The sequence below is a fragment of the Mauremys mutica genome, chromosome 3 (genome assembly GCF_020497125.1).
Source record: "Mauremys mutica isolate MM-2020 ecotype Southern chromosome 3, ASM2049712v1, whole genome shotgun sequence".
Classification (NCBI taxonomy): domain Eukaryota; kingdom Metazoa; phylum Chordata; order Testudines; family Geoemydidae; genus Mauremys; species Mauremys mutica.
In genome coordinates this window covers 84,059,849-84,072,503 of record NC_059074.1, presented here as the reverse complement: position 1 = coordinate 84,072,503, position 12,655 = coordinate 84,059,849, and the positions used below count along the sequence as shown (strand labels likewise).

The following is a 12,655-nucleotide window of genomic DNA, read 5'->3' as shown; positions in this document are numbered from 1 at the left end:
AGGTGGGATGTGCAGGTGGTATAAATCTGACCTTTGTACTGCTCTAATATTGGTGCTGCTTTGTGCATAGAGAGCGGCTGTAACTTAAGCCAGCCTTTAATGATGATGGAGGACCAAGGATATAGAGGACAGGCATGGTATAGGGCATTCCTGTTTGTTGTTGTTTCGTTTTTATTGCAGTTGCACTTAGGGGTCTTAATCATAGCGTAGTGCTGTTTTGTACAAACGCATAACAAAAACATAGATCTTGCTCCCAGAAGCTTGCCTTCTTTTCCATGCTGTGTTGGCAACAAGGAGAGTATGTTACATAAGAATGCTCTGGGGTGATCCTCTGAAAGTTAAACTGGGTTCATGAGCTGAGTATGATGATAGTACAGTATAGTATGGAGTAGCTACACTGCACTGGCAGGTCTGGCCATACATGTTCATATACATATGTTTGCGCACACTCTCACATAAAACTTACATGGCGTTGCTAACAGTATGGCAACTTGCCATGGGAAAGTGTTATTAAAATAAATATTAAACAGGCATTTTCTTTTCTATAACATATGGATGGAAAAGATAACTATTTACTCCTGTTGAAGTCAGTAACAGAACTCCCATTTATTTAGATGCTCGGACACCATGGAATATCAAAACGTATACAGATAGACTTAAGTGACAGCAGGATCAGGCTTTTAATGTATTTTTGGTATACTGTGTTCAAGTCCTTGCTACATGGCCTTCTTAAAACAATTTCTATTTCTTCAGGGGATAGCAACTTCTCTAATAAAAGCTATGAATGAAGTGGGCTGTTTAAAGCCAAAGTTTCCATTCTTAAGTGTAAAAAAAACTGCTCTGCTGTTTGTGGCCTATCATTTAAAAGGTATGGTAAAATGTGCTATAGTAATACCATTAATTGAATAAGTGGAATGAATTCTTTTATATAATTTTTAGATAAAAATGCAATCACTGACTCATCTGATTGCCCCATTCTTCTGAAGTCTGATTCTTTAAAAAATAAATACTATACATAGCATAGTACATATAAACACGTTTTTGGCAAATATATAGGGCACTAAGGTGAAAGAGGTATTAATAGACCCCCCAAAAATATTGTGTGACTCTAATGTTACTTTATCACTGTACTAGGGAAATTCCCTCCCCCTCTCCCCAAATTAACTAGTTTTAAAACATAACACAAAAAAAAATTGCTTTTAAAGCTAGCTGGAGCTGTAGTGTGAGCCAGTCTTGGGCAACCTGAACCATTTTTAAAACTGGTTGGATTCACTGTAATAAAGGATGCTGAAAGATCAAGTTAACACACTTATCTGACCTACACCAATTTCCAGAAAAGAATCAACCAAAATATCAGTGCAGAATCTAACTGCTTTTAAAAATGGTTTAGTTGAAACAGATTTTAGATTCACATGGAGCATTAATAGCTCTAAGGCCAGCTCCACAGCATGGATTCAGGTACTGATCCACTAAATTAGATCTAGTTATGATACAAGAAGCTGCATCAATAACTTTCTACGGAAGGACACAGGTCAAATGTACATGATGATATAATTAGATCTTTTAGCAGCCTTTACCAAGTCAAGTGTTGTTGACCTGCTAGCTTGTTTGTGAGGTCACTGGGGAAAATTTCAAAATGTATGGGTAAGGCTGTGAGTCTGTCACAGAGATCATGGATTCCGTGACTTTCCAGGACCTCTCAAGACTTCCACAGCTGCAGCAGCCAGTGTGGCTGACCCCAGGGTCACCCAAGCAGCTGTCCCCAGGGCCAGCTGCACCAGCTACTCCTCGGGTGGCCTCAGGCACCTGGCTCCGGGGCTGCCTGAGCAGCAGCAGTCCCAGGGGCCACCCCAGAGGTTGTCGGAGCAGCGGTACCCAGGGGCTTCAGAGCGGGGGGGGGCAGTCAACCCCAGGGTCCCCCGCCGCCCCAAACAGCAGCACTCCAGGGCCCTAGGAGCAGCTAAGATTTAGTCAGGGGTATTTATAGTAATAGTCATGGACAGGTCACGGGCCATTAATTTTTGTTTATTTCCAATGACCTGTCCATGACTTTTACTAAAAATACTCATGACTAAATCTTACCCTTAATTATGGGCTGTTATACTATCAGTATGCTGATGATTTTCAGTTCTGCATCTCATTCTTATTGAACCTACGTTATTTAAGATCTCCTTACTTTCCCAGTAGATAGATAAATACAATCTTAATGAAAGTTAGCTGACTTAAACTCAGTTCATAGAAGATTGAAGTGATACTTGTTGATAGAATAAAACATCTTTTGGAATTAACAGGTGGAAAGACTGCTTTCGCCACTTAGGGAGTATGCGCAAATTTTGTTTCAGTTGTTCATATCAGCTTATTATTTGACTTTTCACTGCTCCTGGATACACAGGTGACTAGGGTGGCCTAAAGAACTTGTCATCTGTAGCCAGCCCAGAGAGGGCAAGCTCTCCTCTCCAGTGTATTCAGGAGTCTAACATCTCCCTGGTTTGTGACTGAGCTTTCTATGCAGATATAGGAGGCAGTTCAGTGCTGTTGCTAGGGGACTCTGGGCAAGACCACATCCTTTACTTCCACTCACCAGAAGTCTTGCCTGTGATAGAGTAATATGTTCAGTGGTTCAGCTCTCCCCTGCCTTTTGTTATTTTTAATAACATGGATTTGGATTTACATGGATTTGGTTGGTTTTTTTAGGTAACGGCAAGTTTATCTTCTCTATCAGGTTATTCACATACTTATCTCTAATATCTCTAATAGATTAATTAATAGTTTACTAGTTCCAGTCAGGGAGCCAACCTTGTAAAACTTTCTTGGCCACCTGGATAAAATTCTTCTTGTGCATGGATAACTAGCTTGACCCTAGAAATCCCAGAATCCTAGACATCTATCTATGGTTATCTCCAAAACTGGATAGAATTGCATCTCAAATTTGGTGGGGGTTTTTTTGTTTTGTTTTTGGAAGATGTAGTGGTGGTTCCAATGAGAAGTCAAGGACATGTCTTGACCCTCATGAGTGTGCAATGAGCTGGAACAACAGAATTCCTGATCAACCACCCATCAGCCTCAAGCGCCATTAGATGCCTTATCGCTAGTTTGGAGAGCCCTGTGACTATCATCCCAGAGTGGGACCTGCATTTGGTCTTACAGACTCTTGCTTCATCATTTTTCAGTTCTTTGAGTGATTGCACCTGTGCATTCCACTCTTGGTATCTGTGCACCCAGCACACGGGCATTGGAAACTTTTTCCCTCTGTGGTACCCATTTGGTGGCTTGAGCTCTCCCTCCTGGCACATGCCACTCTGTGAAGGTATGAAGGGCAGAGCCTCCTTAGTCCCCCTCAGTTCCTTCTTACTGCCCACAATTTATGTTGGAACTCTGTTCTATGCTGGAACAATTCTTCTCTCAGCCTTTGTGTAACATAGTGCGTATATATATTGTTAGTCTAGTTCTTAGTGTTAAAAAAACAATTTTTTTTGGACTTGTCATTTCCCCGTTTGGGGTCTTTCTATTCATGGTACCAAAGTATGCCCTGGTCACCAAGTGCTTTTTACTCCAGGCCTATGCCAGTTAACAACCTGCCCAACAGCTTCCTAGCGTGCTTGGGAGAGGCACCCATGAACACTGGAGTGCCAGAGTTCAAGCCTAGGATGAAGAAGGATAGGAAGGCCAGGCTGTAATTCCTGCTGATGGAAGTGGTGCTCAGCCCCCAGTCAGAGTCATCCCAGTCTGACCCAGTGCTGAGTGCTGCAGCTTCGGTGAGAGGTGCACTTCCTGTGTTAGCAGAATCCCGGCACCATTCTCCCTTGCCTGCACTGAGGAAAAAGTACAAGGCTTCCAGGGGAAGATCTCCAGCCTCTAAGTCTGGTAAGATGGTCAGGGAGTTGAACAGAGTAAGAACTCCTCCAAATGTCTGCCTAAATCAGCACAGTCGGTTCCAGCACCACAAGGGGCATTGTTGAGGCCAGAAGAGGCACCATCAACTTCTTCAGCACCACAACAAAAGACCATCTCAGTGCCAACTACTCCAGAGGTGTTTGCAGTGGCAAGGAACTTGAATTGTCTCTCTGTGCTTGTGTCCCTATCCTTACAAGAGTCTGGTCCCCCAGCAAAGCTGCCAGTGATTCTAACACCAGTACCACAGTTGCCCACTTCCCAGATAAGCAGTCTCTCAGTGCCATCCCAGGGGAAGGCTGCTATGATGGCATCACTCTGCCCATCACCTGGCTCACAGCACAGCACAGTCTTCAAAACCAACAGGATAGGCTCTGCCATGGTCAGAGGAAAGGGAATTCTCCTTGTCAGACTCAGGGGTGGTGTCACACGTGTCTCAACCCTGAAGCAGGACCTGCCAGTCTTTGCCCAGATCCTCTCTTCCTGCTTACCAGCAATGGCACCTCCCATGGGAATATGGCCAGGATAATGGAGCGCTGCCCCATTTCAGTGGCCATTTTGGAGCCCATGGGGGTTTCCCACAACATTCAGCTCTTCTCCACACTGTGTATACTCAATGCTCTCATTTAGAAGGCCTGAGTCTATGCATCAGGCAGCATTTGGTACCGGGCCTGGTACTGAGCATCAGGAAGAGGCTCCAGTGCCAGAGCAACAGCCTACAGAGGAGATTCTACCTCTCCCACTCTTGGCTTCCTCTTCGTCCTTGCCAGATGATGCTGTTTTGTCTGGAACAGCGTCGCAGGGTGAATACACCCCTGTCTCAAGGTACCATGTCATGGGAAAGCAAAATGGGGGTGGAGGGTTGATGACTCAAATGCCTAGTAGCTAGCATTGTTACAGCTGCCCTTGCCTTCTGGGCAGCGCAGCCAAGCAGTCCCAGCTGGGCCAGTGTGGGGTAGATACACCCCATTTCAAACAATTTCACCTCCTCCTAATGACTTTGAAGTTTATCAGGAGTTGCTAAAGAGAGTGGCTGAAGACTTAGGTGTGTACAGGTTGAAGAGGTCAGGGAATCTTCACATCACCTGGTTGACTTTTTATCATTGGTGTTTCCTTCTAAGGTAGCTGTGCAGTAACAAGTTAATAATAGAGCCTATAAAGGCTCTGTGGCTGGCTCCTTCACTGACTCCCACCTCAAAAAGGGCAGAAAGAAAACATGATTTGCCCTATCAAGGTTTCGAATACCTCTATACTCTCTGCCACCAGTCATGAGAGCAGCTAATGAGAGAGTGTGTGTCAAGGGCATCAGACTGCCACCCCCAACTCAAAGGACACTAAAAAGATGAATGTATTTGGCAGAAAAAAATATTCAAAGGGGAGTTTGCAGCTGTGTATCACTAGCCAACAGGTTCTGCTGGGACTGTATGATTTTAATTAATGGGGCTCAATGGAAAAGTTCAAAGAGCTACTTCCAAAGAACACAAGACAGGAGTTCTCTTCCCTAGTCAATGAGGGCAAACTAGTCACGAGAACATCACTGCAGGCGGGGCTGGACGCAGCAGACTTGGCAGCTAGAACCATGCCTTCTGCAGCGGCCATGAGTAAATCATCCTGGCTACGGTCTTCTGATCTTCCCTGTGAAGTACAGAGCACTATCCAGGACAGAGATTGGCAACCTTTGGCATGCGGCCCACCAGGGTAAGTCCCCTGGCGGGCCAGGCTGGGTTTACTTGCCGCGTCTGTAGGTTCGGACGATCGCAGCTCCCACTGGTTGCGGTTCACTGCTCCAGGCCAATGGGGGCTGCGGGAAGCGGTGGCCAGCACATCCCTTGGCCCCTCAGTTCTCTTTGGGAAATATGGTCACCCTGCTGCTCCCAGCCGCCGTGGGTAGTGGGGGAACCCCACAGCTCCCAGCCACCACGGTGATGGGGGAAACCATGGAGCCACAGCAGCAAAAGTCACAGACAGGTCACGGCTTCCGTGAATTTTTGTTTATTGCCCATGATCTGTCCATGACTTTTACTAAAAATAACCATGACAAAATCTTAGCCTTAGTTATAGGCATAGGCCTCCCCATCCTGCTGCCCTAGTTCTGGGCCCCCTCAGGACACCTGAAACTGCAAAGCAGCCATTTTGATGGGCCAGTTGGAGTCAGCACATCAGTCTCCATCTCTCCAGACCCAAAGCCTCTCCCCTTCACAAACCATCTGTCCTGCTTCCGCAATGCTTCGTCCCGGATTACTTTGGACCAGTGGGTCTTGTGCATTGTGGAAGTGGGATATAATCACCAGTTTGCTTCTACCCCTCCCTCTTTCTTCAGGGACCACTCTCACGAGAAATACCTTGTCCAGGAAGTTCAATCATTCCTTCTTTTGGGAGCAAGAGATGAGGTTCCATATGGTCTCAGAGGGAAGGGGTTTTATTTCCTACATTCCTAATTCCAAAAGCATTATCTCAACAAATTCTTAAAAAGGATAAAGTTCCATATGGTCACCCTAGCTTCTATTATCCCTTCCTTGGATGCTGGAAACTGGTATGCCACCATTGACTTAAGATGCCTATTTCCATTTGGCAATCAATGAAGCTCACAGGAAGTAACCCTGGTTTCTGGTAAATCAAAACCATTACTAGTTCACTGTACTACCTTTTGGTCTGACAGCAGCTCCCAGGGTCTTTACAAAGGTCATAGCAGTTGTAGCTGAATTCCTTCGAAGATCAGGAGTACAGGTTTATCCCTGCCTAGACAACTGGCTTGTCAAGGGCCAGTCCAAACAGCAAGTGCAGAGAAGTGTTACCCTGAGTCAACAGTCAATGCTCAGTATTCAATGCTTTGGGACTGTTAATCAACACAGAAAAATCTCTCCTCTCCCCAGTCCAAAGAACAGAGTTTATAGGGGCTTGTGGGTAGGTGGCAGCATCTCCCACCTAGTGGTTAGGGCCCCGGGAAGCCATTACACTCAAGGGTTCATCTCTAGTGACATCCTTGTCTAGTGGGTGCAGTCCACAAGTGGCAACCCTACCTAATGGGTACAGTTCTTGGGATCAGTTGCTGAGCAGCAGCCCTGCCTAATGGGTTCAGTTCTGGAGTGGGGTAGGGGAACCCAGGCTCTCCCACTCCACTGGGTTCCGACCCAGGACTCTGGGAAGCTGGTTCAGCTTTGCCCACCCTGTGGTATCTTGTGCCAGCCTCAAGTCAACTCCCCTGGGTTACTTTATCCCTCCCTCTGCATCCTAGCCAGCCACTATCCATCTCTGGGGCATGCTGCCTTCCAGACTTCCTGCCTTACTCCTAGTCTCTGGGAGCTGCAGCTCCCTCCCCTCCATTCCCTGGCGGGGTGCAGGATCAGGTCATGTCCTTCTCTGGAGTTCCCAGAGCATGTCCTTCTCCCTTGCCTGCCAGCACCCATTGAGCTATCTGGCTGCCTTTTAAATCCCACCTCCAACTCAAGCATGCAGGGCTGTGCTGGATTAAACTCAAGCCAGGGCCTTTCTTCCAGACTACAAATTCCAGGCAATTTGATCAGCTGTCATAGGATTGAAGCCTTTTCTGGTCTCAACAATACAAAACTGTTTGAGGCTTCTGGTTCACATGACCTCTTGCATCTATGTGGTTCACCAAACTAGATTGCAACTCAGAATTCTGCAGGGCTAGCTGGCATCAGTCTACTTGCCAAGCCATCCTCATTACTCACCCAGCCACCATGGACTCCATGGTAAGAGTTCCCTCCCATGACCTTGCCTTCCTAGAAAGATGCAGCTAATGTGTGTGTAGGTGTTCCATTTGCCTACCCACAACCAACTCTCATGCTAGTGACAGAAGCTTTGAACCTGAGATGGAGGACCCAGCTTAGTTCTCTACAGATGCAGGGTCTATAGTCCTCAGAGAACTTAGCTTTACACATCAGTGTCAGAGAACTGAAAGCTGTCAGTCTGGCATGCCAAGTATTTCTATCTCAGATCAGGGGAAGCAGGCTGTTACTCCTCACAGACAACATGGCAGCAATGTTTTACCTCAACAAGCAGTGGAGAGCCCACTCTTCTCCACTTTGTCAAGGAGCAACCCTACTCTGGGAGCTTTGTATTGCCAACAGGGCCGGCTTTAGGCCAATTCCCCTGAATCGGGCCCCGCGCCCATGCCAAGGAGGGCCCCATACCCTAAAGAAGAGCATCTAACTTTTTAATTTTTATTCACCCAGCGGCAGTCTGGGTCTTCGGTGGCACTTCGGCAGTGGGTCCTTCACTCGCTTCAGGTCTTCGGCGGCATTTCAGCAGCAGGTCCTTCAGTGCCGCAGAAGACCTGGAGTGAAGGACCCGCCACCGAAGTGCCGCTGAAGACCCGCACCGCTGCCGGGTATTCAAATCAAGCATCACACTTCCTAAAGCCGGCCCTGATTGCCAACTCAGTAGATCTACAAGCATCTTACCTGCCAGGCGTACAGAACAACTGATCAGACCACCTGAGCAGATTGTTGACAAGTCAGCACATGAAGTCTCTTCGCTCAGATGTGGCCATACACATTTTCCAGCAGTTTGGTTTTCCCCCAGTAGACCTATTTGCGAGAAAATCTAACAGAAAATGTCAGCAGTTCTGCTCCCTGTGGGGCCACAGTCTGGATTCCATGACAGAAGCCTTTTTACTGATGTGGTCAGGCACACTCCTCTATGCTTTTCTGCCAGTCCAATTCATTCACAGATATTGCTAAAAATAAGACAGGACCAGGCCAGAGTCATACTTATAGCCCCAGCATGGGCCCATCACCAATGGTTCTCCACTCTCCTGGAGCTGTCAGTGAAACCTCCAATTTCACTTCCATTGGACTTGGACCTAATCTCCAAGGATCATGGTTGCCTTCTTTACCCGAGCCTACAATCCTTTCATTTAACTGCGAGGATGCTCTAAGGCTAGACACTAAGGAGCAGGCTTTCTCAAAAGGCATTCAAGAGATCATGCTACATAGTAGAAAGCCTTCGACAAGAGTGATTAAATGGAGGCATTTGTCCAGCTGGTCTCATCAATATGGGGTATTATCATCCAGTTATTCAGTTCAACTTATTCTGGACTACTACTTATACCTAAATACCAAGGTTTGGCAGTTAGTTCTATCAAGATACATCTGGCTGCTATTTCAGCATTCCATCCTATGGTGAACAATTGCTGTTTCTTCAGTGACATGTCCATGATGTTTTAAAGGGCATAGTCAAATTATACCCTCAAGTGCAATATCCTATTCCCCGTAGAATCTAAACCTAGTTACTGTCAAGACTTATGGGTCCCCCATTTGAATAGTTGACTACCTGCTCTCTGGTGATCTGGTGCTTGGTCCATATTTGCATCCCACTATGCTGTGGGTCAAGACACCACAGATGATGCTAGAGTGGAATGAGTTGTTCTCCCATTTTTCTTGAAATAGAATCCAATCCTATCTCCTGTTCTATGGCTTGTGAGTCACCAAGAGTGGAATGCACATGTGCAATCACTTGAAGAATTAAAAACAGTATTACCCTGTACTGTAACTGTTGTTCTTCAAGATGTGCTGAACATGTTCATTCCCTGACTTGCCCTTCTATCCCTCTACATTGGAATTATGGCAAGAAGGAACTGGGGCTGGGGGCTCTGCCCTTTATACCTGAACACAGCAGCATGAGCCAGCTGGGGGAATTCAAGCTGTCCAACGAGTACCACAGAGAGAAAAAGTTTCTGACAGCTGGACACACGGACACCAAGAGTGGAAGGACATGTGCAACGTATCTCGAAGAACAACAATTAAGGAACAGGTTTGTAACCATTTTTATTATGACATGCTCTAATATTTATCTTTCTATCAAGACCTGTTTCCTTGTGACTATTAATTCAACAAGAAAGATTTCAGAGCCCACCGTGCTGTCAATGAAAGTACCATTTCATACGTTCTACAAGAACAAAGTGGTTTTCCTAATCCCCAAATGCTTTCTAATCAAAACATTCTCCATACGTCTCATGAAATTATTGTACTATCTTTGTGTTCAAACCATTAACAACCTAAGGAGAATTTAGGGCACCATCTGGACATGTAAAGAGCCATGAAAATTGATCTCAAATGTACAGATTCATTCGCAGACTGAGCCTCAAGGATCATTTACTTTCTCCCAAAGTTTATAGGCCTCCAAATTCTCCCTGGCCATGAGGATGAAGTGCTGAATTGTTAACACTTTTGTAGCATCTGTTAAACAGTTCCAGGGATTCAACTTCATTCCACACACTCTGTAGCAGTTTTCTGGACAGAGCCTTCACTACTACAGAGGAGATATATAGAGTAGCCACTCGATCCTTGACCAATGCTTTTAACATTAAGTGTGCCTCCTGTCCTCTTAAAATACATCCTTTGCAGGAATGTGCTTTGTGCGTTGGTCCCATTGTAAATTTTTCTAGATCTTTTTTCTCAAGCAGTTTGGATTTCTGTCTCCCTCCCTTTTACCTACACTGTCTCTTTCCTTCATTCCTGTGCTTTACTATTTCACTGTTGTGCTTTAGTGCACATCAGTCACAGATTGTGGGAGATGCTGGGCTCCAGAATGGAAGTTTGGTACCTGATCATTTCTTTTCAGAACATCTGAAACAATCCACTGACGCTGGTGATTTCCAAATAGGAAAAACAGAAGTAGAGTTTGTCTAACACATGGCCACACTGAAATGACATCTAGTTTGTCTACCAGTTTTGACTGTTGTTAGGGTTTTGTTTTAAAATCACATCTAAGTGTTTCTGTGGCTTTGGAAGCAATCTTCTGGTGGGCAGAAATAATAGGTATGGTCTCACTCAGTTCTCTAGTAACAGTGCTGAACTGCTTCCAATGACTGTGCAGAAAAGGCACAGCCTATAAATCACAGATTAGGAGAGATGTCACTCATGGAAAGGAAATGGTTAGGTTACCTCACCGTAGTTATTCATGCCCACTAGCTTGACTGATGTATTGTGCTCTGTTTACAAATACACTTAAACATCACTCAGGGCTTCAGCTAGTGCTGCAGGCAGCTGCATACACTTTTAAGTAAGACAGATTGTTATAGCATGTAGCATAGTTCCCCATGCTGTCCAGTCCAGTTCTAGGCCCCATTCAAGATATCGATTATCATCTATGCAGCTCTGGTTGGCCTGAGATTTGGCTGTCTTAAACCACCAGTTCCCCTATGCCGTATTACAATTACACTCAACAAGAATACTCTTGCTTTCTGTCACCATGGTTGAATACCAAAATGTGGGATGGAAGAAGTGGGGTTGGGGTTGTGGTGTAAGGCCCTTGGCCCTGAAATTTGTTTCCACTTGGCTATTTAAGATGTATTTTAATATGCTTTTTTTTCCATTAAAGACCAAAAAGCTGAGCACCCATGGCTATTTAAATTCAAGTTATGAATGCTCTGCACTTCTGCAAATCACATCCCAAACTTTTTTTTTTTTTTTTTAAATCTGGGCATGTTGCCTCCGGATGTAGCCTGTGGTAGTGTTATCAGTAGTTGAGGTGGAAAGGTGTGGGTTTGATCTTTGTCTTTAATTTGTAATATGACTCCATATATCATAATGATTGCAATATAAATTTAAAAAAATAAATGGAACATGGTATATTTTAATATACTTGATTTCTTGCAGCTTACAACCCCAGGAGCTCAGAATATGTACAAAAAAAGTACAAGAGGAAACTGGAGCAGTTCATAGATCACTGTGACCTCATCCCCTACTTGGGTACAAAAATGACGCGTAAATACAAAGAACCTCAAAATAGACCTATTGACTTTGATCACAAATTACAGATGTTTTTGTGTCTTAAAGATGTAGATCCAACCTCTGGTTAGTTTGGAATGTGCAATAATGAAATAATTGGGCATTTTCATTGAACTACTGAATTCTGATTAGCTTGGTGAATATACTTATTTTGTACTTCAACTGGTCATAAAGGCTTAGCCATAAAAATAATTCTGTTAACAAAGAACATTATACTTTTATGAATAGATAAAAGACTCTGATAGGTAGAATTTAGTTATGATTGGCTGCCATAGATTTGAGGTAGTTTACTGTAAAAACAACTATGTAGTTTAATATTCATATACAATATATTTTAGAAATGTTTATAATCTTGAAAAGTAGGGAATATTTTGATCAGCACTGAAATAAAATTATTAAATATTCTGAAACACTTCACTGAATTTTACAATTTTGTTTTTCACTGTCATTTCAGATATTTCCTTGTCTCTCAGTATGTTAGCATTATTAGTACAATAAATGCACTTTTATTACATGCAGTGAAACAAGCTTAAATTTCCTTTCACACCATTGTACAGTCAGAGATAGTTAGACACGACTACATTGATTAAACTTGTTCTAGATTTTATACTTACCACTATTTCTGATCATTAACAATGTAACCAATCATTTTGAGGGGAAAAGGGATGTTTAAAAAACCTTTTTGGAAAAATGGTCTATAAACAAAAATCAAGATGTTTCAAGATACTAGTGTTTTTAAACATATCCAAGCAGAATGCTTTTGGAAATAAGTACCTACAGGTGACATGACATCTGACTACAGACTAGTTATTGCCTGTTCCTTGTATTGTTTCTACCCAGTTCTTTATGTTTGTACAGCCATATTTACAATTTACAGTTTGAGGATGTGAATGTAAAATTAAACTATTAAAAAAATTCTCAAAAGATCTTTATCTCAGAAAAACACTCAGAACCTATCCGCTCTCAGGTCCGTATCGTTCTGTTTGAAAGGACTTTTTAAAAGCCTAAAA

General features: G+C 44.0%; 1 protein-coding gene across 7 annotated transcripts in view; it reads left to right on the top strand.

The window, feature by feature from the left end:
- Positions 1–12,522, top strand: part of AK9 (adenylate kinase 9) — a 212,832-nt gene extending 200,310 nt beyond the window's left edge. For all 7 annotated transcript variants that reach the window (XM_045009542.1, XM_045009545.1, XM_045009543.1 and 4 more), the window contains 2 exons: positions 754–868; positions 11,514–12,522. In XM_045009542.1, coding sequence (XP_044865477.1) covers positions 754–868; positions 11,514–11,716 — 318 coding nt within the window. In that variant the 3' untranslated portion in view covers positions 11,717–12,522. The remainder of the gene's footprint in view (positions 1–753; positions 869–11,513) is intronic.
- Positions 12,523–12,655: the final 133 nt, after the last annotated feature.